Source organism: Salvelinus sp. IW2-2015, linkage group LG32 (assembly GCF_002910315.2).
Source record: "Salvelinus sp. IW2-2015 linkage group LG32, ASM291031v2, whole genome shotgun sequence".
Taxonomy (NCBI): Eukaryota; Metazoa; Chordata; class Actinopteri; order Salmoniformes; family Salmonidae; genus Salvelinus; species Salvelinus sp. IW2-2015.
The window spans coordinates 19397983-19424019 of NC_036871.1; the positions used below are offsets into that span (position 1 = coordinate 19397983).

The following is a 26037-nucleotide window of genomic DNA, read 5'->3' on the forward strand; positions in this document are numbered from 1 at the left end:
GCTCTAACTTCTTAATCATGGCCTCAATTTTGTCCTACACATTGAATATAGTTGCGGAGAGTCCCTGTAATCCTAGATTCAGATCATTCAGGCGAGAAAAAACATCACCCAGAAAGGCCAGTCGTGTGAGAAACTCGTCATCATGCAAGCGGTCAGACAAGTGAAAATTATGGTCAGTAAAGAAAACTTTAAGCTCTTCTCTCAATAAAAGAAACCATGTCAATACTTTGCCCCTTGATAACAATRACTTCTGTATGTTGTAAAAGTGTTACATGGTCGCTGCCCATATCATTGAATGATGCAGAAAATACACAAGAGTTCAGGGGCCTTGCTTTAACAAAGTTAATAATTTTCACTGTAGTGTCCAAAACGTCTTTCAAGCTGTCAAGCATTCACTTGGCAGCAAGAGCCTCTCGGGGGATGCTGCAGTGTACCCAAGTGGCATCGGGAGCAACTACTTGCACGCTCGTTACCACTCCACTATGTCTCCCTATCATGGTTTTTGCACCATCAGTACAGATACCAACACATCTTGACCACCAAAGTCCATTTGATGTCACAAAGCTGTCCAGGACTTTAAAAATATCCTCTCATGTTGTCCTGGTTTCCAATGGTTTGCAGAAGAGGATGTCTTCCTTAATTGACCCCCCATAAATGTAACGGACATATACCAGGAGCTGTGCCAGGCCTGCACGTCTGTTGACTCATTCAGCTTTAATGCACATAATTCACTGGCTTGTATGTGAAGCGATAATTGTTTCATAACATCTCCTGCCATATCACTGATGTGTTGTGAAGCAGTGTTGTTTGATGAAGGCATTGTCTGTATAGTTCTTTGGGCCTTTTCCCCCAGCATTGTCCCAGCCATGTCCGCGGCAGCATGAAGAATTAAGTTATCCACATGGGTTTGCCTGTCCTAGCCACTCAGTAGCTCACCATGTAAGACGCTTCTAGCCCCTTCTTATTAATGGTATCTGTTGCTTTTATACGTCTTACTACTCGAAAGTCGTCTTTTGTCTCGCTCAAAAAACTATTGTGGCTTATTTTTCAAATTGTCTTGTTTTGTTTCTAAAATGTGGAGTAACGGTTAATGTGATTGGATGTTAATTATTTGACCTCGGCTACCTGTATTTGACATTGTGTTGTCATTTTGCTGAACACTAGAGAGTTTAATTTAATTTTTGGCAGTGAAGCGAGGCTRCTCAGGCAAGTAGAAAACCTCACCCAAATGTATAGCCCCTTTGGGAAATAAAAATGTACTGTTTGAAAATGTGAATAAAAAAWAWAWAAATAATAATAATGTTATATTTGTATTTTTTAAATGTGAAATACATTTTTATTTAGCATACCCTTGAAGGCATTGCGCGTACTCCTGGGGAATACCTGTTTAGACCAAAGCAATTTAGCTGGTACACCATTGTCTCGGATCTCTCCGGAACTTTCATCACGCACACCTGTCCCCTATTCCCACTGATTGTATTTGTATATATGTGTCCTTTGTTCACCATGGGGGGTCGATTATTGTTACAATATCCGTTGGTGCATGTGATTACCTGTGCTGTGTGTTTTGGCTTTCGTGCCATTGTGGATTGCTCTGATGATTACGGGTCTCGTCCCGTGGGTTAATCATTGTGAGCGTGTGTATTTATTTGAGGTACTCCTCGCTCTTTTGTTTGGGTTTCAACCCGGTGTTTTTGTTATGTGTTTGTTTGGTCTTCGTCCCCGTGCCCTTACACGGCACGSCGTCATTTGGGGTATAATGACCMAAAAATATTATGCGTTCCTGCGCCTGTCTCCCGAATCGTTGTTACCAACGTGACAACCATTGACATTTTTACTTCTAATTACTACCACAAAGATGGCCACTGGTCCACCCACCGTTGAATGTCAACTTAAATGTTCATGTCTATTATCTATATTTCTATGATTTCAGTAGGTTTCCTATGGAGGATTGACAGTATAATTCCCATTCAAGTCAAAGTGGTACCATTTGAAAGTTTACATTTATTAAAATGTTAGTACATTTATCAGCCAAAATATGATACACACACTGTATTCAAGAGCATGTTGTGTCACAATCGATGGCAGGTACAACAGAAAAAACGTACATTATGTAAAATAAGGTCTAAGCTACAACATATGTATATCTGAAAAAGTTTTAGATAATTGAMATTAAGGTTAACATGTTTTTTTTTCAATAAATGATCAAAAACTTTCACAACCCTCTTTGGAAGCTTTTAATGATATCAATCTCAACTGTTTATCTTTTCCAGTGATGAAGACGTGGGGTATGCATAATAGGTGTAACGTTCGTCGTTAAGGGTAGACCAAGGTGCAGCGTGATTTGGGTTCATCATACTTTATTAAAATGTGAACCAGCGAAAAAATAATAATAAACAACACAACGAACGAAAAGCTTTGTCGTGCAAAATACATGCAACCAAACAAAGACAAGATCCCACAACTGAAGGTGGGAAAAAGGGCTGCCTAAGTATGATCCCCAATCAGAGACAACGGATAGACAGCTGCCTCTGATTGGAACACATACTAGGCCAACAAAGTAAAAGAAAACATAGACATACAAAAACACTAAGTAACCCACCCTAGTCACACCCTGACCTAACCAAAATATAGAGAATAAACAGGGATCTCTAAGGTCAGGGCGTGACAGACCTCCCCCCAGTCACCCCCCGTCCGCCCCTCCCCCCCCCCCCCCCCTCCGCTCCGCCCCAAACGCTGAACCTATAGGAGAGGCCCGGTGGGCATCTTACTCTGGTGGCGGCTACGGTTCGGGACGTAGCCCCCGCTCCTACGCTGATCCCTCCGTTTCTGTGGAACCGGACCGGGATCGGTCGCCGGAGACTCCGGACCGTGAATCGTTGCAGTAGGAACCGGACCGTGGGATCATCGCCGGAGGCTCTGAACTGGAAACCACCGCTGAGGCTCCGGACTGCAGATTGTCGCCGGAGGCTCTGGACTGTCGGACCGTCGCTAGGACTCTGGACTGTGGACCGTCGCTGGAGACGCTGGACTGTTGGACGTCGCTGGAGACTCCGGACTGTGGACCGTCGCTGGAGGCTCCGGACTGGGGACCGTCCTGGCGGCTCCGGACTGGGGACCGTCGCTGCGGGTCCGAGTGGGGACCGTCGCTGCGGGCTCCGGACGGGGACCGTCGCTGGAGGCTCCGGACCGGGACCGTCGCTGGAGGCTCCGGACCGGGGACGTCGCTGGAGGCTCCGGGCCATGGATTTTCACTGCAGGCTCCGGCCATGGATTTTCACTGCAGGCTCCGGGCCATGGATCGTCACTGGAGGCTTCGTGCCATGGATTATCAGTTGAGGCTCCGGTCCATGGATTATCACTGGAGCTTCGTGCCATGGATCATCACTACAGGCTCCGAGCCATGGATCATCACTGAGGCTTCGTGCCATGGATCATCACTACAGGCTCTGGGCCATGATCATCACTGGAGGCTTGTGCCATGGATTTCACTGGAGGCTCCGGGCCATCGGTATCACTGGAGGCTTGTGCCATGGATCATCACTAGAGGCTTCGTACGTGGAGCCGGAACAGGTCTCACCGGACTGAGGAGACGTACTGGAAGCCTGGTGCGTGGAGCTGCCACAGGGCTTACCAGGATGGGGAGACATACTGGAGGCCTGGTACGTGGAACCGGAACAGGTCTCACCAGCCTGGGGAGATGCACTGGAAGCCTGGTGCATGGAGCAGGCACCGGATACACTGGACCGTGGAGGCGCACTGGAGGTCTCGAGCGTAGAGCTGGCACAATCCGTCCTGGCTGGATGCCCACTTCCGCCCGGCCAATGCGCTGGCACAGAGCGCACCGGCCTGTGAATGCTCACTGGAGACACTGTGCGCATCACCCCATAACACGGTGCCTGACCAGTCACACGCTCCCCACGGTAAGCACGGGGAGTTGACTCAGGTCTAAACCCTACCTCAGCCAATTTCCCCGTGTGCCCCCCCAAAAAAATGTTTTTGGGGACTGCCTCTCGTGCTTCCGTCGTTGAGCTAACTCTTCGTATAGTCGCCGTTCCGCTCTCGCTGCCTCCATCTGCTCCTTTGGACGGCGATACTCCCCGGCCCGTGTCCAGGGTCCTTCTCCCTCCAGGATTTCCTCCCGGGTCCAGTCCTCCTGACCACGCTGCTTGGTCCGTTGGTGGTGGGATCTTCTGTAACGTTCGTCGTTAAGGGTAGACCAAGGCGCAGCGTGATTTGGGTTCATCATACTTTATTAAAATGTGAACCAGTGAAAAAATAAAAATAAACAACACAACGAACGAAAGCTTCGTCGTGCAAAATACATGCAACCAAACAAAGACAAGATCCCACAACTGAAGGTGGGAAAAAGGGCTGCCTAAGTATGATCCCCAATCAGAGACAACGATAGACAGCTGCCTCTGATTGGGAACCATACTAGGCCAACAAAGAAAAAGAAAACATAGATATACAAAAACTAGAGTACCCACCCTAGTCACACCCTGACCTAACCAAAATATAGAGAATAAACAGGGATCTCTAAGGTCAGAGCGTGACAATATGTCAACTTTGACCACCTTTATCTCTAAAATGTTTTGGCATTCAGGTCCAAACAGTAACTTGCGGAGCACTTCTACAATAGGCAAATATGTATGGAAGGTTTTGTTCATTTCAAAAGGGGTGCTATCAAATGGATTTACCCTATATGGGTAATAGATACTGTACTAGGGTAATAGTTATTACCCTACTGGAAAATAATGCAATGGATATTTGTAAAGGCACATAAGATTTTCCAAAAGGTTATGCACTAATAATTCATCATAATATGCTTCATAACCCAGGTCCATATCCTCGCTCACTCATATGATAAGATTTTAAATGGAAATGTTGAAATTTGAAAAAGTGTCACTCATCCTTTTATCTGTGTGTCCTGTATGACTGGCAGAGATCACAGGAAACTCTGAGGACATTCCTCTGGTGCGATGGCGGCAGCAGTGGATGGAGAACGGCACGCTGCTCTTTCACATCCACCACCAAGATGGCAGCCAGAACCTCCCCGGCCTGTCCGCCACAGACTACCCTGCCAGCGACTCTGCCGAGGAAGAGTTACGCATCCTTCACATCTCTGTCATGGTACGGTACTGTGCTGGTTGAGTGGGGCTCGGGTTGGAATGGAGAGTGTTTTATTGTGCTGTTTGATAAAGATGTTGGACAAGGATGTTACTTTTCAATTATGTGCGCTGCTCTGATATAAGCATTAGAACTTTGTGCATTTCTTGGTACATGTGGACATGTTACAATGGAAGGTTTGTACTGAACAGCTACATTGATGGATGACAGATTTTTAATGCAAAGTACATCTGGACATTTTAACAAATGATTAGTCAGCATGAGAACAATTATTCTAGTAGGTACTAGGTACATTGTAGAGGCACTTACTGAATGTCAAATGATATGCTGACCTTGAGTCTCCTCTGCATGTTTTGCATGTTAGTACCCAATGAAAAGGTAGACTGAAACATTTTCATATTCTTTCAGTTTATTTATCTATGCAACGATTATCCGCCGGTAAACTTATTTCCCATCTCATATTTTCTTCCATATCTAAATTTAACATCCTTCTGGCTGTTGTTTCCTTGTTTTATTCCCCTTGCTATCTCCTTATCCTAAAAGCTGCTCGACAATACAGTCACAAATCTCTTATGGAGGTGTGAAAGGATTAGCATGCAGATAGGACAGACTTAGCAACAGATGGCTGCTGCGCTGTGCTCCCGCTCCGGCCTCGCTCGCTGCAGCTTGTCGCTCAGTTGGAGGGCCGCCTCATAAATCCAGCATTGCATCACTTCGTCAGCTCCTTGAGGATACGTGCTGCCCCGAGACACAGCCCCACCATTCTCTCTCCCACTAACCGCCACTCTCTCCCCACCCCACACATGTCACTGAGCCATTTCCATTGTTCCGCCATACGCCACAGCCACCAGCATGGCTCGATGGCAGATGATTCAAGCCAGGATTCTACACAGCAGCTTGACCTGTCATGCACAGTTCATTGCCAGACCACCAGGCCCACCATGGAACAGTTTAAAGCTCTTGGATGAATGCAGTCCAACCTGAGGCTTGAAAAGAGGCCAGCTATAACTGGGGCTTAATCTCATGGAGATGCAGGCTCACTGAACTGCACCAAACTCAGTTTTGTCACCAGAAGGGGATAGGGATTTCCCTCACCTAGTGGCCATTCAAACTGCCATGATAAGAACTGGTGTGCTTCTTCCTCCACAAGGTGACCACAGTCTCCTTTGCTGCTCTGCTTCAACATCCATAATGGATGAATTACCTTGTGTTCCATGTTCAGCCGCAGGTGAGCTCCTGCAAGTGGAAACACATGTCCTCAGTTCTCTTTTGGCCCAGAGGCAGAGGGAACAACAAGCACCCCCTAACACCTACTACTCTGCACCATCCACCACACGTGGAGCCACCCTTTTATAGAGTCACTCCTTCTGCAGGAAGACCTCTACTATGCCCGTTAAATGCAAAGGGAGTGTAGTCACAGCATTGGAAAACCTTTGTATGTTTACAAATGCTCCAGAACATTGGTAAAACGTTCATTTCCCTTAATATTGTGATCTTATTTATGGTATAGATCCCTCAAACTCAACTCTKGAACTCGAAGCCACTTCCACTGCATTTTTTCATTATTCCCCTCTAATCAGGGACTGATTTAGACCTGGGACACCAGGTGTGTGCAATTCATTATCAGGTAGAACAGAAAACCAGCAGGCTCCGGACCTCATAGGTTAAGAGTTGAGTACCTCTGGTATAGATGGAGAGAGGAATATCGTTATGCCTACGCTACTGCATGAAAGAAGACATCCCAAATATATATTTTTGAGAAGCTGTGGTATACAAAAAAATTATTGAATATTATATGAGGAGATTTTGTGTGGTAGGAAATAAGCTCTTAGGGACTCTTATGGCTCATGTGCTGTATCGGTCACTGTTTACATTGGATTAAGGTCTCAGACAAGTCCCCAATGTTCTCTGACAGGTTGCCAGTGTTCTTCCTAAAATAATAAATAGTGTAAGGGCTCTATTCAATCCGTATTGCGGAGGTTCAGCTTYACAGCTTGTTAGCGGAGACCGCATTCACGGTAAATGCAGCTCAATCGGAAATGACCTTAACATTTTGATCTACGCAATCTGTTACGCATCAGCAATACAGATTGAATAGAACCCTAAGTCTTGTATGTTTTGCTTCTCCTCCTATATATACACATTTGAAGTTCACATATTTTGCTGGTATAGTGTTTAGTAAACATCCCAGTGCTCCTTCTTGCTGGTTTACAGCCAGGGTTACTAATTCCCGTCTCAGATGGGAATTAAGAGGATCGAGTTTCCTGGGAACTGACAGTATGGCTTTAAGAAATTTGATGCAGATGGGAGCAGAAGCAACACAGAAGGAATTTATTTTCTTATGGCCAACCTATAGTAAAACAAGAAACACATTTTGAAGAGGAGGCAGATACAATATTTTTTTAGATGTTAAATAACACTAAAATGTGCATGAAAATACTATAACCCTCACAATAGCCTACATTTAGCGTAGCTTAATTGATCTTGAAAATATATATTTTTACAATGTCTCCGATGTATTGGAGTAACTGAGTGTACAAAACATTAAGAACACCTTCCTTTTGCCCTCAGAACAGCCTCAATTCGTTGCGGCATGGACTCTACAAGGTGTCGAAAGCGTCCCACAGTTGTGTCAAGTTGGCTGGCTATCCTTTGGGTGGTGAACCATTCTTAAAACACATCGGAAACTGTTGAGCATGAAATATAAACAGCAGCGTTGCAGTTCTTGACACAAACTGGTGCGCCTGGCACGTACTACCATGCGCCGTTCAAAGGCACTTAAATCTTTTGTCTTGCACATTCACCCTCTGAATGGCACACAATCCATGTCTCAATTGTCTCAAGGCTGAAAAATTCTTATTTAGCCTGTCTCCTCCCCTTCATCTACACTGATTGAAGTGAATTTAACAAGTGACATCAATAAGGGATCATAGCTTTCACCTGGATTCACCTGGTCAGTCTGTCATGGAAAGAGCAGGTGTTCTTAATATTTTGTACACTTAGTGTATAGTAAACAGTCCATATATAACTCATATTTGCTGTTTGATATAATATAACAGTTTGATATCTATATTTGTATACTAGGTGATCAGAAGGAATAACTCAAACAACGAAGATTTCATACTTTCAATTAAAAAATATCACATAAGAAATTCAGAAATAATTGTCCCGGCCGGGCCCCGGACTCAAGACGTTCTTTACAACATTACCAACAGTTTTCCTTTGGGCAACCCCTCAGACCTTTGCACTTCTGGTTTAAGTGCCCGATAATACCTTGATTTATGGCTGCTCACACCCTTTAACGGAATGACTATTTCCTCTTGCACCTCAAATGTCATCTAGATCAGTTAAGGTCCATCGGGCAAGCAGAATTGCAGTGACCCATTCATTAATGCAAGTACAAGCCCCTGAACTTGAAGATTGTCTCGCTACGTAAACAATATTAATGATAGAAGATCCTTAAAGTTAAGTTTGTAATGTTATACAATTTAAGGGGCCCACACATATCCACCCGGAAGGAATGATGGAAGGAAGAGGAAATTCAGTTAGAGTAATCTAAACCAACATTTTGAATGAAGTATTATGTTCATAGTTTCGAAGGCTAAAGTATTTTTTGTGTGTATCTCTTCCAGCTGGGAACCGATGGCACAGTATTGAGTCTGTCAATCAAACAAATTCTCACATAATTATACAGCAAATTAAACTATACTACAAGCTAGCCAGTCAATGTTTCGAAAAAGCTAAGACAGTCCTGCCGAGAATCCCAAAACTCTTAAGCTAGTAATGCTTTTATATTCTCTCAGTTGTTTTAAGCAAATTGAGACTTCTACTATTGATAATTAAACATATATTTAGAATAGATTACACATTTATTTCATTTTCATGAGATTACATTTTCACATTCTGAATCTCTCAAGAGTTTGAGTAAAAAGTTTTTTTTTTACAGGGACAGTGCACATTAATCAACATTTCAGTAAAAGCGCCGGTTTTACCCAGCCAGCTAATTTTCAACCTCAGTCCCTGGGCAGGTTATTAAAAACTATTACAATAACAATGCAGACAAAAATTCAGAGCATCATTGGACAAACAACACGTAGCACGCAGACAGAGCAATTACACAAAAAGCAACAAAACGAAATACATAAAAGTAACAAAGTCTTTCCACACCTCACAGTCTGATTGGGCTTAAGTCATATCTTTATGTTTTTTGTGAAGGTGCGATATGTGGTGCAGTTGTGTGTGTCTGGTGGCAGTGTGTTCCAGACATGGGAAGCTCTCACAGAGAAAGCAGATTGACAAAAGGTGCTTTTCCTTAAGCGAACTATACAGTCACCTCTCATGGCAGACCTTGTGGATCTGCTGCCATGGGTTTGGGCTTTCTGTTTTAAAAAAAGTACTAGGTGGAGGGGGAGCCAGGCCATTTAGGATCTTGAGTACAAGACAGTGTATTGCACAAGATATTCCCAACTCAGAAGCTCATGCTTTATGAGGATGTAATAGTGATGATGGCTATTGGGCTTTCTATCAAGCACTTTGAGAGCCTGTTTGTAGACTGACTGAATGGCTTTTAATTCTGTACAGCAAGCTTGGGCTCAACTCAGCAGTATGAACCGTCGCTGGAAGCTCTGGACTGTGAACCGTCGCTGGAACCTCTCTTGGGTATGTGGGACGTTAGCGTCCCACCTCTTCAACAGCCAGTGAAACTGCTGGGCGCCAAATTCAAATACAGAAATACTCATTATAAAAATTCAGAAAACAAAACATATTTTACATAGGTTTAAAGATGAACGTCTTGTGAATCCAACCACAGTGTCAGATTTAAAAAATGCTTTACGGCGAAAGCATACCTTACGATTATTTGAGAACATAGCCCAGCAGACAAKTCATTACAAACAGTAAGCAGCCAAGTAGAACAGAGTCAGAGTCATAAATAGAGATAAAATGAATCCCTTACCTTTGATGATCTTCATATGGTTGCACTTAGCAGACATTCATTTACTCAATAAATGTTTMTTTTGTTCGATAAAGTTTCTTTATATACAAAAACCTCCGCATTGTTCGCGCGTTTTCTTCAGTAATCCACAGGCTCAAACGCAGTCAAAACAGGAAGACAAAAAAATCCTAATTGTATCCGTAAAGTTCATAGAAACATGTCAAACGATGTTTATATTCAAATCCTCAGGTTGTTTTTAGCCTAAATAATCGATAATATTTCAACCGGACAATAACGTCGTCAATTTAAAAGGTAAACAAGAATTGCTCTCTCTCTGTCGAGCGCATGAAAAAGCTCTGCGACACTTTAGCGTCCAGTCATTCCGAATGCTCTTATTCCCTCATTTTTCAGAATACCAGCCTGAAACTATTTCTACAGACTGTTGACATCTAGTGGAAGGCATAGAAACTTCAGTTTGAGTCCTAAGTCAATCAAGTGGATACTGTAATGGCATTGAATAGAAAACTACAAAACCCCCCAAAAAACTACTTCCTGAATGGATTTTTCTCGGGTTTTCGCCTGCCAAATCAGTTCTCTTATACTCACATACASTATTTTAACAGTTTTGGAACTTTAGAGTGTTTTCTATCCAAATCTACCAGTTATATGCATATGATATCTTCGGGGCCCGAGAAGCAGGCAGTTTAAATTGGGCATGCATTTCATCCAAAATTCCGAATGCTGCCCCCTACCCTAGTGAAGTTAAGTGGGGGAGTATCATAGCATTGAAGTACAGTTTTGTTACCTCTGTAGTCAAAAAATGTTGTATGAATCGGAAATTAGCTAGGTTGAACTTTGTTATTTTAGTTACCTTTTTCACCTGCTTTATAAAAGAGAGGTTGCAATCAAGTATGATGCCAGGGTACTTAAAATCGGATACAGCCTGGAACTTCTCCCCTGACAAATAGGCATCTGTCTCCGTAGCATCAGTTGCCCTCTTTTTTTCACATTGTGATGCAAACATGAGTCACTGAGCCACTTTGTAACCTTGACCATTACAGTAGTGAGTTCTTGTGCAGCTTGTTTGCATGCACATATATCACTGTATCATCTGCATACATTTGAACTTCAGACCCAGTASAGACAGAAAGCGGATCATTCATTTACAGGCTGAACAGGAGGGGCCCCAGTATTGACCCTAGGGGGACGCCCACATCATAGCTGAGAACGTACTGTGTATTCTTTAATGATCATACCTAGGGCTGTTGCGGTGATATTATTACTGCCACACCGGCGGTCATGAGTCATGAAGGGAGTCAAATTCCACGTGACCGTTTAGTCACGGTAATTAGGCTTCTCCAAGCTCTGATGCTGCTGATGGTCATTAGTAGCCTACTAAACTTGCTAACTGCCTGGTACTCAGCACTCTATTGTCCTTCTAATCACTCTAGATGTTCAATTACATTTGCATTGATGTCAATCAAACACTTCATGAGAGCCCCTAAGCTCATGTTGTGCAACATTTCTATAGGCTATGCAATTGCATGAGAAAACAGTGATGGCCTCTATTAAAAAGAGGAGGATCCCATCAGCTTTCTACTAGAGGTATTTCCCAACATTCCTAATATTAAGTACATTGCTAATCTTTACAACAGGAGTATAGCCTACCTGGCTGGCATGAAAATGAACCTCGGGAAAAGCGTCCTCCATTCGCTATTTAAGTACATAGATGATATCACGACCGTCGTATGAATAATTGGACCAAGGCGCAGCGTGAGTAGAGTTCCACATTTTAATGATAGTGAGACTTCCAAAACAACAAAGACATAACGATCGTGAAATACATAGCGCACATAGGCACACACACAAAACAATATCCCACATAGCAGGTGGGAAAAAGGACACACTAAGTATGATCCCCAATTAGAGGTAACGATTATCAGCTGCCTCCAATTGGGAACCATAAACACCAACATAGAAATATAATACCTAGAAACCCCCCTAGTCACGACTTGATCTAAAACACCATGGAGAACCCCGAGGGGTCTATGGTCAGGGCGTGACAGTATCCCCCCCCTCAAAGGTGCTCCGGTGCGGGACGTAGCACCCACTCTAGGATCCGGCCATGGAGCCGGGCTGAACGCCGTGCCCGGAATGGGCACCGGCGCGGAAGAAGGCTCCGGCCATGGAGCGGGACTGGACGCCGTGCCTGGACTGGGCACCGGCGCAGAGGAAGTCTCCGGCCATGGAGCGGGACTGGACGCCGTGTCTGGACTGGGCATCGGCGCAGTGGAAGGCTCCGGCCATGGCACCAGTGCAGGAAGCTCCGGGCCGTGGACCGTCACTGGAGATTCCGGGCCGTGGACCGTCACTGGAGTCTCCGGACCGTGGACCGTCGCTGGAGGCTCTGAACTGTGTCGCTGGAACTCTGGACTGAACCGTCGCTGGAGGTCCGGGCCGTATACCGTCACTGGAGTGTCCGGACCGTGGACCGTCGCTGCCGGACTGTGAACCGTCTCTGGAAGCTCTGGACCGTGAACTGTCGCTGGAAGCTCTGGACTGTGAACCGTCGCTGGAAGCTCTGGACTGAGAACCGTCGCTGGAAGCTCTGGACTGTGAACCGTCGCTGGAAGCTCTGGACTGTGAACCGTCGCTGGAAGCTCTGGACTGAACTGTCGCTGGAAGCTCCGGGCTGTAGACCGTCACTGGAGTCTCCGGACCATGAACCGTCGCTGGAAGCTCTGGACTGTGAACCGTCGMTAGAAGCTCTGGACTGTAAACCGTCGCTGGAGGTTTCGGGCTGTAGACCATCGCTGGAGACTCCGGACTGTAAACAAGCACTGGTGGACGAGTGCGGGGACGTACCGGGCTGGGGATGCGCACTGGAGGCCTGGTGCGTGGAGCCAGCACAGGTTGCAACCGGGCTGGTGACACACTCTTCAGGGAAAATGCGGGGAGCCGGCACAGGACGTACCCGGCTGGGAAGGCACAGGTTGCACCGGACTGATGACACGCTCTTCAGGGCGAGTGCGGGGAGCCGGCATAGGACGTACCGGGCTGGGGAGGCGCACTGGAGGCCTGGTGCGTGGAGCCGGCTCAGGTTGCACCGGACTGATGACATGCTCTTCAGGGCGAGTGCGGGGAGCCGGCACAGGACGTACCGGGCTGGGGATGCGCACTGGAGGCCTGGTGCGTGGAGCCAGCACAGGTTGCACCGGGCTGGTGACACACTCTTCCGCGAGAATGCGGGGAGCGGGCACAGGACGTACCAGGATACAGCATACTCCATAGCCAACATCTCTCTCCATATCCTCCTCAAACTGCTCCATTGACTCCCAGACGGTCTCTGCTCTCTCTCCTCGCCGACCGCCCCTTGTGCACCCCCAACTTGGGGTGCCCTTGGGCTGTTTGTGGCCGCGGACCCCGGCGTCGTCTCTGTCCTACTTTACTCCTCTCGACTCCGCCAAGGAAGGGTCTCGCATCCACCTAGATCTCTTCCCATGCTCAACTCTCCTTCACCTCCGGGCACGCTGCTTGGTCCTGCTTTGGTGGGATATTCTGTCCACGACCGTCGTATGAATAATTGGACCAAGGCGCAGCGTGAGTAGAGTTCCACATTTTATATGATAGTGAGACTTCCAAAACAACAACGACATAACAATCGGAAATACATAGCGCACAATAGGCACTCAACAAAACAATATCCCACATAGCAGGTGGGAAAAAGGACACACTAAGTATGACCGCAATTAGAGGTAACGATTATCAGCTGCCTCCAATTGGGAACCATAACACCAACATAGAAATATAATACCTAGAAACTCCCCTAGTCATGACCTGACCTAAAACACCATGGAGAACCAGAGCTTGTCGTGACAGATGACATTTACTCTCCCCCTGACCCTGTTTCGTGACAGGTGCATGATAAATGGTCCATCTAACTCAAAACAAATAGTCACACATATATTATAGTATATGTAAAGACAAGATTAAATCAAGAATAGTCTGAATGGGTGACAATATTAGCTATCACTTGTAATTATATATTATATTTGGAATTTTTATTCACTTTTTTATTTAACCTTTTATATTAACTAGGCAAGTCAGTAAGAACAAATTGCTCATTTACAAATGACGCCTACCTCAGCCTAACCTTCCCCTAAACCCGGACGAGCGCGGCCAATTGATGCGACCGCCCTAGTGGGACTCCCAATCACGACTGGTTGTATACCTATAGCGCTAAGATGATTGCAGCTGCTCTAAGTCTGCTGACACGCCACTCGGAGGCACTAGCAGGCCCCACAAAGAAAAAATTCAGTTTTTGCTACTTTTTCTAATCATAGAATCGCACACCTCATGTAGCCTACCCTCTCAGGCTATTTGTTTTGATAAGGTTTGTATCACAACTAAAGTGCCCAAACTAACTTCCTAAAAAATAAGCACAATTAATCCACTTCTACAAGAGGTTAGAGCCTAACTGGCATACATAAGCAGCACACAAGTTTAAAGTTTAGGAAGATAATTTTCACCATGAAAATGCTCCTTTATAATAAAATCACTACATGCATAATCACATTTGCGGTCACTTTTGATAATGGTGTTGTCCCGCTAATGGAATATTTGGCATATAGCCTACTGATGTGTGCGCATTGCTGCGCTTATAATGTGAATAATTAGCCTAATAGTCGATCAACATTTTAAGCTAAACGTTCTGATCTGTCGTGTCAGCCACATTGCGTAAAAATTATGCTAGTGGTTGTATTAATTTGGGATCTATCGCATCCCACAACTGTCCCGGACTAAGTTTGGAAGATGTATTTATTGTACAGATTAGAATAGGTCTACTTTTGTACTATGGGGGATAGTAGATTGACATAGGCTAGTGCTTTTGCTGTTTGTTGGCTGACAAAAAGTAAATGTGGACAGTTCTTCCAATATCTTCAATATGCACCTCGGAATTGGATAAGGACGCACGCAGTTGCATCCCTGATGTTTCTGTCTTCACTTGTAGCCTGTGAGAAAGACCCGATCTTGTGATGGAGAGCAATGTGAGTGAGAGATGCTTTGGAGCATGCAGCACTCAGAAAGAAGGGCACAGCGCAGCACTCCGGGCCAAGGACACAACGGCCACTGGCCACAAAAGGCATGTATTTTAGGGTGCTTTACGGCCACACAAAGGGGATGCCGCTGAGAAATTCAAGGAATTATCAAGTGCTTGTCAAATTCTCAATGGGAGACTGATAAAGTCTGTACAGCCTGCAAAAAAATTAAGCAGAGCTCATGCTTTCAAAGCAACTTTTTTCAAATCATCATTGGAGTCGCATCATGCAGCCTTACAATGTATTAATAATCAAACATATAGCCCAACGTTTGTAGAACAACTGAAGTTATATTAATAACTGAAAATTAAGCATATAGGAGTACCTATTTCTTTGTTAACCTCTCTTGGGTATGGGGCAGTATTTTCACGTCCGGATGAAAAGTGTGCCCAAAGTAAACTGCCTGTTACTTAGGCCCAGAAGCTAGGATATGCATATAATATTGGATAGAAAACACTCTAACATTTCTAAAACTGTTMAAATTATATCTGTGAGTATAACAGAACTGATTTGGCAGGCGAAACCCCAAGGACAAACCATCCCAAAAAATAAATAATTCAGCCTTCCACTGTTTCCAATGGCTTTCATGTTTATTATGAGGCGAAGTCCTCCCCGATTGCAGTTCCTAGGGCTTCCATTACATGTCAACAGTCTTTAGATAGAGTTTCAGGCTGGTTTTTGGAAAAGTGGCTTCCATTTTGGCTGTAGTGTTTCCGTGTTTCCATGCGCGTGGGTGAAAGTGCGTTCTTTGTTATTTATCTCTGGTAATGAACATACTATTCTCCGTCTTAACTTTTATCATTTATTTACGTATTGAGGTTTGATTATAAACGTTGWTTGACTTGTTTGGATAAGTTTATTTGTGACGTTTGGGATTCATTTTGTATGCATTATGAAGGACGGAAACCGGTGGATTATTGAATGAAGTTTTAATGGATATAAAGAAGGACTTTATCGAACAAAAGGACAATTTGTGATGTAACTGGGACCTTTTGGAGTGCCAACAGAAGAAGATCTTCTAAGGTAAGGCATTTATTATATCGCTATTTCTGATTTTCGTGTCGCACCTGCCTGATTGAAAAATGTTTTTCATGTTTTTGTATGCGGGGCGCTGTCCTCAGATAATCGCATGGTGTGCTTTCGCCGTAAAGCCTTTTTGAAAGCTGACACAGCGGCTGGATTAACAAGAAGTTAAGCTTTATTTTGATGTATAATACTTGTATTTCCATGAATGTTAAATATTTATATTTCTGTAATTTGAAATTCACGCTCTGCAATTTCACCGGATGTTGGCCAGGTGGGAAGCTACCGTCCCACCGGCCCATAATTAACCTCTCAACACAGGAAAGCTGCATGTGCGCACTCCCTCAAATCGTTTGGAGAAAATATAATTGACATTTTATTCAGCTTTGTTCAATTGTATTCTTCATACTTAAAAGTAATATTAAATAATGCCACTGAATTCTAAGCAAAACTTGTCTGTTAAATTAACTAGTGTAGCCCACAGCCATTTCGCATAGCCAGATCAGGACCTAACATAAGGACAACTCAGAGTATTCAATTCTGTTATTCTGAAATAGACTACAATTTTCTTTAAACCTGTCTAAAATAAATAATGAATTTATTGTGGAGGTTTAGGCTATATTACATGGATTTATTCAACTTTTTTTAAATGTAGATGTTCCAAAGGTCTGCATCAGTGGCTTGTAGGAAGCCAGGAATGGAAGCCAGGAGATGCTAAATGTGTTTATGTTAATTAACGGTCAATTACCGTGAGACCGACAGTTATTTGCTTGACAATCACCGGCTGACTAAATTTTGTGACCTCCACAGCCCTGCTCATGACTTGCAATACAGCAGGAGACTTGAATGTGTCCTTAATAAGAAAAGTGTCAGCCTTCATGCAATATTAGCCTTTATGAAATATTGTAAATTAAATTAAATGATTTAAGTTCATGTCATTAATACCCTATTCCAATGAAACCCCATCGTGTGTTTAATGGGGGTTTAACTTTCACATTTGTTCACTGTCAAAATCTGAACTGGATCATAAACCTTTAGAAAATACTGCTCCTAATTGTCACATTTGATTTCATTGTTGTCATTAAATAGATTTTTTAAGCATTAATGCCAGAATTTAAGCCACGTCACTGGAGTATCTGACATACAGTGCATTCGGAAAGTATTCAGACCCTTGACTTTTTCCACATCTTGTTACATTAYAACCTTATTCTAAAATTGATTAAATCGTTTTTTTGCGATTACAATACCCCATAATGACAAAGCAAAAACATTTTTTTAGAAATGTTTGCAGTACATTTACAAGTATTCAGACCCTTTACTCAGTACTTTGTTGAAGCACCTTTGGTAGCAAGTACAGACTTGATTCTTCTTGGGTATGACGCTACAAGCTTGGCACACCTGTTTTTGTGAGTTTCTCCCATTCTTCTCTACAGATCCTCTCAAGCTCTGTCAGGTTGGGGAGGGTCGCTGCACAGCTATTTTCAGGTCTCTCCAGCTCTTGCTGGGCCACTCAAGGACATTCAGAGACTTGTCCCAAAGCCACTCCTGCATTGTCTTGGCTGTGTGCTTAGGGTCATTGTCCCCATGGTAGGTGAACCTTCACCTCAGTCTGAGGTCCTGAGAGCTCTGGAGCAGGTTTTCATCAAGGATCTCTCTGTACTTTTCTCCATCTTTACCTCGATCCTGATTAATCTCCCAGGCCCTGCCGCTGAAAAACATTCCCACTTCATGATGCTGCCACCAACATGCTTCATCGTAGGGTTGGTATTGGCCAGGTGATGAACCAGGTGATGAGCGGTGCCTGGTTTCCTCCAGACGTGACGTTTGGCATTCAGGACAAAGAGTTCAATCATGGTTTCACCAGACCAGAGGATCTTGTTTCTTATGGTCTGAGAGTCCTTTAGGTGCCTTTTGGCAAACTCGAAGAAGCGGGCTGTCATGTGCCTTTTACTGAGGAGTGGCTTCCGTCTGGCCACTCTATTATAAAGGCCTGATTGTTGGAGTGCTGTAGAGATGGTTGTCCTGCAACTCTGTCAGAGTGACCATTGGGTTATTGGTCACCTCCCTGAGCAAGGCCCTTCTCTCCCGATAGCTCAGTTTGGCTGGGTGGCTAGCTCTAAGAAGAGTCTTGGTGGTTCCAAACGTCTTCCATTTAAGAATGATTGAGGCCACTGTGTTCTTGGGGACCTTCAATGGTGCATACATTTTTTGGTACCCTTCTCCAGATCTGTGACTCGACACAATCCTGTCTCAGAGCTCTACGGACATCTTTCGACCTCATGGTCGATCCATTTTAGAATATGTCTGTAACGTAACAAAATGTGCGTCTGATGTTGACTTCGAGCCTCTGCCTCCGATGCCTGAGCCTCGCTGTTGAAAAAACGTAAAAGAGCCAACAGATCCCAACTGCCACGGTGAGACAGGAGTCTGGGAGGGATGGCACGGTTTGGGTAGAAAAGATTGACAAGTTTATGTCACATGCAGATGTTGCAGCACATCCRATATTTTATTATCGCTCATGCACACAGAAAAGGACATGTCTATGGATAAACTCAAAGCATTCATTGCACTCTTGTTCTGCATGTCCGCGTGGCATACGGCAGAAATAGCATGGATGTGGAGTCATTTTCATCTGATAGGTATGGGGTGGACTTTTTCAGAGAGACCATGCCACACAACCACTTCAGAGAGATTATGCTACACCTGCGGCAGGTGCACACGAAACAAGGCCCATGAAAACTGTGTGCAGTGCAACCGATTTGTTTGTTGGGCTTGCTCACACAAGGCCCCGAAGCTGTGTGCTGACTGTGGACCCAAAGCATAAAGAGAAGAGCAGATTGATTCATGCATAAAGGCACGCTGTTACGTGCCTCCTAGAAGGAGGGAGGTGCAGGAATCAGGAGCAGGAGAGCAAGGAAGTCCCAGTGGCACAATCGTTTATTCAGAAGTCCCAACTCAACAACAGCATGGGGGGGGACACGCCCAAMCGAGGTCGCCACACACAGGGAAATAAACGCTACACACGGAGGAGAAACCTCTTCTCCTAAACACATTCCAAACGGTACAACTGCCGTGAGAAAGAAAACCCTGTGGTGCAGACACGCACCCCTAACAAAGTAACCACAGCAAACAATCCCACACAAAGACTAGCAGGCAGCGGAGGTTAATAAACCCACCGAAATCAACTAATAGGACACAGGTGTAAACAAAACAGACAGACACAAACGAAAAGGAAAAATTTATCGGTGGCAGCTAGTAGGCCGGTGACGACGACCGCCGAGCAACGCCCGAACAGGGAGAGGAGCCACGTCATGTCGTGACAGTACCCCCCCCCCCGACGCGCGACTCCTGCAGTGCGCCGATGCCGGCCTCGAGGACGACCCGGAGGACGAGGCGCAGGGCGATCCGGATGGAGGCGGTGAAACTCACTCAGCAGAGGTGGGTCCAAGATGTCCTTCCACCGGCACCCAGCATCTCTCCTCCGGACCGTACCCCTCTCAATCCACAAGGTACTGCAGGCCCCTCACCCGACGCCTGGAATACAGTATGGCTCTCACTGCATACGCCGGGGCCCCCGTGATGTCCAGGGGGTGCGGAGGCACCTCAGCTTCTTGAAGCGGACCAGCTACCACCGGCCTGAAGACAGACACATGAAACGAGGGGTTAATACGGTAATAAGGGGGAGCTGTAACCTATAACACACCTTGTTTATTCTCCTCAGGACTTTAAATGGCCCCACAAACCGCGGACCCAGCTTCCGGCAGGGCAGGCGGAGGGGCAGGTTTCGGGTCGAGAGCCAGACCCGGTCCCCCAGTGCGAACACCGGGGCCTCACTGTGGTGGCGGTCAGCGCTCGCTTTCTGCCGCCCTTCGGCCCATTTCAGGTGCCCGTGGACTACCTCCCAGGTCTCCCTCGAGCGCTTCACCCATTCCTCCACCACAGGAGCCTCGGTCTGGCTCGGATGCCACGGAACCAGGACCGGCTGATACCCCAACACGCACTGAACGGGCGAAAGGTTAGTTGAGGAGTGGCAGAGTGAGTTCTGGGCAATCTCTGCCCATGGAAGTACCTTGCCCACTCCCCTGGCCGGTCCTGGCAATACGACCGCAGAAACCTACCCACATCCTGGTTTACTCTCTCCACCTGCCCATTACTCTCGGAGTGAAAACCAGAGGTCAGGCTGAYCGAGACCCCCAGACGCTCCATGAACGCCCTCCAAACCCAGGACTTGAACTGGGGACCCCGATCAGAAACTATGTCCTCAGGCACCCCGTAGTGCCGGAAGACGTGAGTAAACAGAGTCTCCGCAGTCTGTAGGGCCRTAGGGAGACCGGGCAAAGGGAGGAGACGACAGGACTTAGAAAACCGATCCACAGGTTTCTGCGGTCCTATAGCCGGGRGGAGTGGCGCGCGGAGGAGACATGGGAAGCCGTCCGTGTCCACCTTCAGCAGGCCGTGACGTGCCAAAAGAGGAATGCAGATCACCACCGCAGTGAGACGCCGGTGTTCGCACCGGGGGACCGGGTCTGGCTCTCGACCCGAAACCTGCCACTCCGCCTGCCCTGCTGGGAGCTGGGTCCGCGGTTTGTGGGGCCATTTTAAGTCCTGAGGAGAGTGAAGGAGGTTTGTTATAGGTTACAGCTTCCACCCGATTACCGTATTAACCCCTCGTTCCATGTGTCTCTCCTCAGGCCAGTGGTGGCTGGCCCGCTCCAGGAGTCTGAGGTGCGGGAGGTTCCTCTGCTCCCTCTGGACATCGGGGGGCCCCGGCATACTCCGTTCGCTCCATACTGGATTCGAGGCACCGGGCGAGGGGCCTTCAGTATCTCGTGGAGTGGGAGGGGTACGTTCCGGAGGAGAGGTGCTGGGTTCCGGTCAAGACGTGTTGGACCCATCTATGCTGCAGGAGTTCCACCGTCTTCATCCGGATCGCCCTGCGCCTCGCCCTCCGGGTCGTCCCCGTGGCCAGTGTCGACGCGCTGCTGGAACCGCGCATCAGGGGGGTACTGTCACAACTTCCACCAAAGTTGGTCCCTCTCCTTGTTCGGGTGGCGTTCGGCGGTCGAAGTGACTGACCTTCTAGCCATCGCTKATCCTCTTTTCATTTTCCTTTTGTTTTGTCTTGTCTTCCATCACACCTGGTTCCAATCCCATCAATTACATGTTGTGTATTTAACCCTCTGTTTCCCCTCATGTCCTTGTCGGTGATTGTTTGTCTGTCCTGGTGTGCGTTGGGTTATGTACCCATTTATTTTATTATTATGTTTTCCGGTGGGTTTTGTTTATAAACTGCGCCATTGGAAACACTGTTATTTCTCTCCTGCGTCTGACTTCTCTGCCGCCAGTTCGCACCCCTTACAAAAACTCCCCAATCCATAACGTTTATAAGCATACCCATAACATGATGCAGCCACCACTATGCTTGAAAATATGGAGAGTGGTACTCAGTAATGTGTTGTATTGGATTTTCCCCACACATAAAACGTTGTATTCAGGACAAAATGTGAATTGCTTTGCCACATTCTTTGCAGTATTACTTTAGTGCCTTGTTGCAATCAGGATCCATGTTTTGGAGTATGTTTTTCTGTACAGGTTTCATTCTTTTCACTCCGTCATTTAGGTTAGTATTGTGGAGTAATGACAATGTTGTTGATCCATCCTCAGTTTTTTCCTATCACAGTCATTCAACTTTAACTGTTTTCAAGTCACCATTGGTCTCATGGTGAAATCCCTGAGAGGTCTCCTTCCTCTCCGGCAACTGAGTTAGGAAGGATGCTTGTATCTTTGTAGTGACTGGGTTTATTGATACACCATCCAAAGTGTAATTAATAACTTCACCATGCTCAAAAGGATATTCAATGTCAGCTTTTTTTACCAATAGGTGCCCTTCTTTGTGAGGCATTGGAAAACCTCCCTGGTCTTTGTGGTTGAATCTGTGTTTGAAATKTACTGCTCGACTGAGGGACCTTACAGTATGTGTTGAACACTATTATTTCCCACGAAGTGAGTCCATGCAACTTATTATGTGACTTGTTAAGCACATTKTTACTCATGAACTTTGGGCTTCCATAACAAAGGGGATGAATATCTATTGAGTCAAGACATTTCAGCTTTAAATGTTTTATTTATTTGTAAACATTTCAAAAACACAATTCCAGGCTGTAAAACAACAACATTTGGACGAAGTCAAGAGGCGTGAATACTTTCTGAAGGCATTTTAGGCCTAGACCTATGCCTAATTGATACCCACGAAAATAGAGCTCTTTCTGAAGAAAAATAATTCTGGACCCTCCCAGACCGGAACTGGATACTTTTTCTATTTTGCTGGGGCTACTCTGTGTACTTATTGTCATGACGTGACCCTTTCTGGGTGTAGATCGTGGCTTCCCCCACCCCCCCTCTCTCACTCTCTCTCCTACACCCAGGTTTTGTCATCTCAGGTCATAAATTCCTGGTGGAGACTCCCTCCCCCTGGTTATGCAGAAAGAGAGGGAGAGAGCACAGAGGCCTTCACTTGGCCAAACACCTAAATCCCCCAAATGGGAGAATTAAACAATATTGCTACTTTTGAGAATGTGGGAACAGTCCGTGGTCACTTAAGAGACAATTGTGACGAGTGTGTTTCATTTAGTGATCTCATGAAGTACAGGAAACACACAACGGTATCTCTTAAAGTGTACATTTCCCAGCTGTCAAGTTTACATCTAAATATTGTGAAGAGTATGTGATTAAACATGAAACTATTTGTGAAAAGATGTAATGTGATATTAACCTTCTAAATGAGAGTATGGATTTTCATATAAAGATTAACTAGTCAGTGGCCACACCCCTGTGTGTCCAGACATCACATTTGGCGTCACGGACCGCCCTTCTCTACTGTTACGTATAAAACCCACTCCGGATGAAATTCACATCAGTCTAAGCAAAACCCAGCGTGAGCTGAGGTTGCAGATGAATTTCTGAGACGAAAACATGCCTGGTGACGGTGGTGTGTGAAGTGGTTTAAACTACGTATAACTCTACCAAAGACATGACTATTCCACGTGGAGCATTGGCTCCAAGGCTGGAAATTGTTAAATTCTGAGACTATCGATCCCTACAGAATAAGAGCAAATCTTAGACACAAATTACTAGTCTGCAGCTAGAAATTACGTAAACTTAGGACAAGAATACAGACAACCGCCAAAACATCTATGCTATGAGCACATTTCCGAAGGGTACTCTGAAGTATCCATTTTAATACCCACAAAATACTTTGATCTTCGGGGAAACGCAACCAGAGAGACTCTGATGAACTCCGATGAACTGTCCAGCAGACGGACCGGATTCCAACAGAGAAGTCAACTRCGACATCCGGGCGTTAATATTAATTGCATTTTCTTTTCGAATGAGCAAAGGATTAGCATTTCAGTGAATATAATTATAGACTGTGTAATGAATCCATTTTTCTTTCCCGCTCTTTCTCAGTCCACACCCCTTCCCTTTGTCTACCAAGCCGTCATAATGGCTTAGCCCACTAGGGACTCTTTCCTATCATTGTTAGTAACCAATATCTACTGTTTGTTTGTTATGTATTTCTGTGATTGTTAGTTAGTTAGTAAATATATAATTAAGCCAATTTGTATGTTGCTGATTCACAATTTATGCTAGGGTTCGTGCAAAAAACCAAGAATTTTACGATGTTCAGATGAGATTGATAGAAGGAAAAGAATAATGCTATTGATATAAAAGATCTTCAGATATTTAAGAGTGGATTCGGGAGATAGCCGCTTTATATAAACTAATGCTTCCGTGGTGCCCCAGGTTATTAACGGTTTAATTGTTGCATGGTTTAATTCAATCACATAATCAATTAAACGTTAGGTAGTTGATTTGAAAATAGCATGTAATCTCATTTAACGGTAGTAGAGACACAACATTATGGAAAACAATGTAACTCTCTGGCCTAGTTATATTTCTGCTTTATTTCAATCTAAACTAGACTAGTTTGAAATAGTTCATTGACTTTGAAAGTAACGTAAAAAAGTAATCAATTCAAAACAAATTATTCTAACTTTCATTCCCCCCTAACATTGTGCGTACAGATTTGCTGCATAAGTGACCTATAGTAAGGCATGATTTGTTAATGTCCTTGACTATGCCGAATAGGCAAACAACTTATGCAAATTGCATTTACACTTTTATATCGGCTGAAAGCTTAAATTCTTGTTAATAMAACTGCACTGTCCAATTTACASTAGCTATTACTGCAAACAAAGGCCATGCTATTGTTTGAGGAGAGCTCCTAACAACAAAAGGTTTGATAAATTCACCTCTGAAGGTGAAATGTGTACTTACATTCTGAAATCTTGCTCTGATTTATCATCCAACGGGTCCCAGAGATAACATGAAGTGTCGTTTTCTTAGATAAAATACTTTTTCATATCCTAAAAAGGTCCATATATAAGAAAGGAATCTGTGAAAATCTCACCCTAAATGTTGTTTCAACCAGTCAAATCGCGTTCGTATGTATTCCTCAGAGATCCTAGAACGTAACGATACTTCACTATATCATTAGGGGTGTAGTATATCCTATAGGACACCATATTTGGTCAGAGGGCGACGCCTTCATGGCACGCCGATGACGCGGGTGGTCTTCACTTGAACGACTCTAACTTTGTCAAATAAGCACCAATCGGGGTCAAACAAAGCTAGCTTGATAGCCAATGACCTGGGCTTTACGGGAGTATTCGKAAGCTATATATCTGTCGTAAAATGTAGCTACTAACCTTGTACAACAGCAGGCCTTTTCATTTTGGACATAAATTACGAGAATATTCAGAGTCATGAAGTTATGAAAACTGGTTGTTTTGCCAATTTTGAACTTAAAATATGGCTACTAGTTTCCAGTATGGCTACTGGAAAAGCTAAATCAAAGTCCAAGTATACAGATTTGACGATATTCTTGCAGAAAAATGTAATATGAATGCAAATGTCTCCTTGACGATTCACCCAAATGTACCTGGGTGACTTCACACTAAATGTCACATAGCTCGCTCATACTTCAAGTTATCCGTCTGGAACCTTGCACGTACACTGCTACCATCTTGTGGACACCATCGGAATTACAACCAGAGTGATGGCTGGAACTGGGACCTTTCTCTTGCATTTCAAAGATGGTGGTAGAAAAAAACTGTTGTTTTTTTCTTTGTATTTTCTTCTACCAGATCTAATGTGTTATATTCTCCTACATTCAATTCAAATTTCCACAAAATGTAAAGTTTTTCCTTTCAAATGGTACCAAGCATATGCATATCCTTGCTTCAGCACCTGATCTACAGGCAGTTAGATTTGGGAATGTCATTTCGGTGAAAATAGAAAAAAAGGGGGCTATCCCTATTAAGAAAAAAGTCAGTAAATGTAGCTGGCTACATTCTTTCTATGGCAAACATTAGAAATATGATGGCCTTACTTGTTCATTGTAAGCTCATTTACTTGTGTGGCTGCCAGCCAAATAGCATTGCACTTCTGTTGTAATGATTTTTTGCCAAATGTGTTGCATTAATGTTAGTTGCACGTCCCTGACCATTCTTGAATCAAAAAAACACTTTTGGCTTTCAATATAAAATGGACCCCTGTCAATACACAGCTGGACTCACCTGCTCCCGCTTTCTCCTTTTGCGTTATTTACAAACAAACACGTGACTGTCTCAACTGATCTGGAGAACTAAAACACTAAAACACTTATGATAGCTTCATAATGTAAAATAATATAACAGGTGAAACGAAAATCGTGATCTGCTTTATCTCCTAACGTATTGCATAAGTTAACTGCAGATATTTACTTAAAAAGTAGCTACAAATATGACAATT

At 44.7% G+C, this 26037-nt stretch overlaps 1 protein-coding gene across 8 annotated transcripts in view; it reads left to right on the forward strand.

Annotated features, from left to right (window-relative positions):
• The window catches only part of LOC111957288 (astrotactin-1), a 247681-nt gene that overhangs the window by 36482 nt on the left and 185162 nt on the right, over positions 1 to 26037 (forward strand). For all 8 annotated transcript variants that reach the window (XM_070436721.1, XM_023978078.2, XM_023978080.2 and 5 more), the window contains exon 2: positions 4946 to 5133. In XM_070436721.1, the coding sequence (XP_070292822.1) occupies positions 4946 to 5133 (188 nt within the window). The remainder of the gene's footprint in view (positions 1 to 4945; positions 5134 to 26037) is intronic.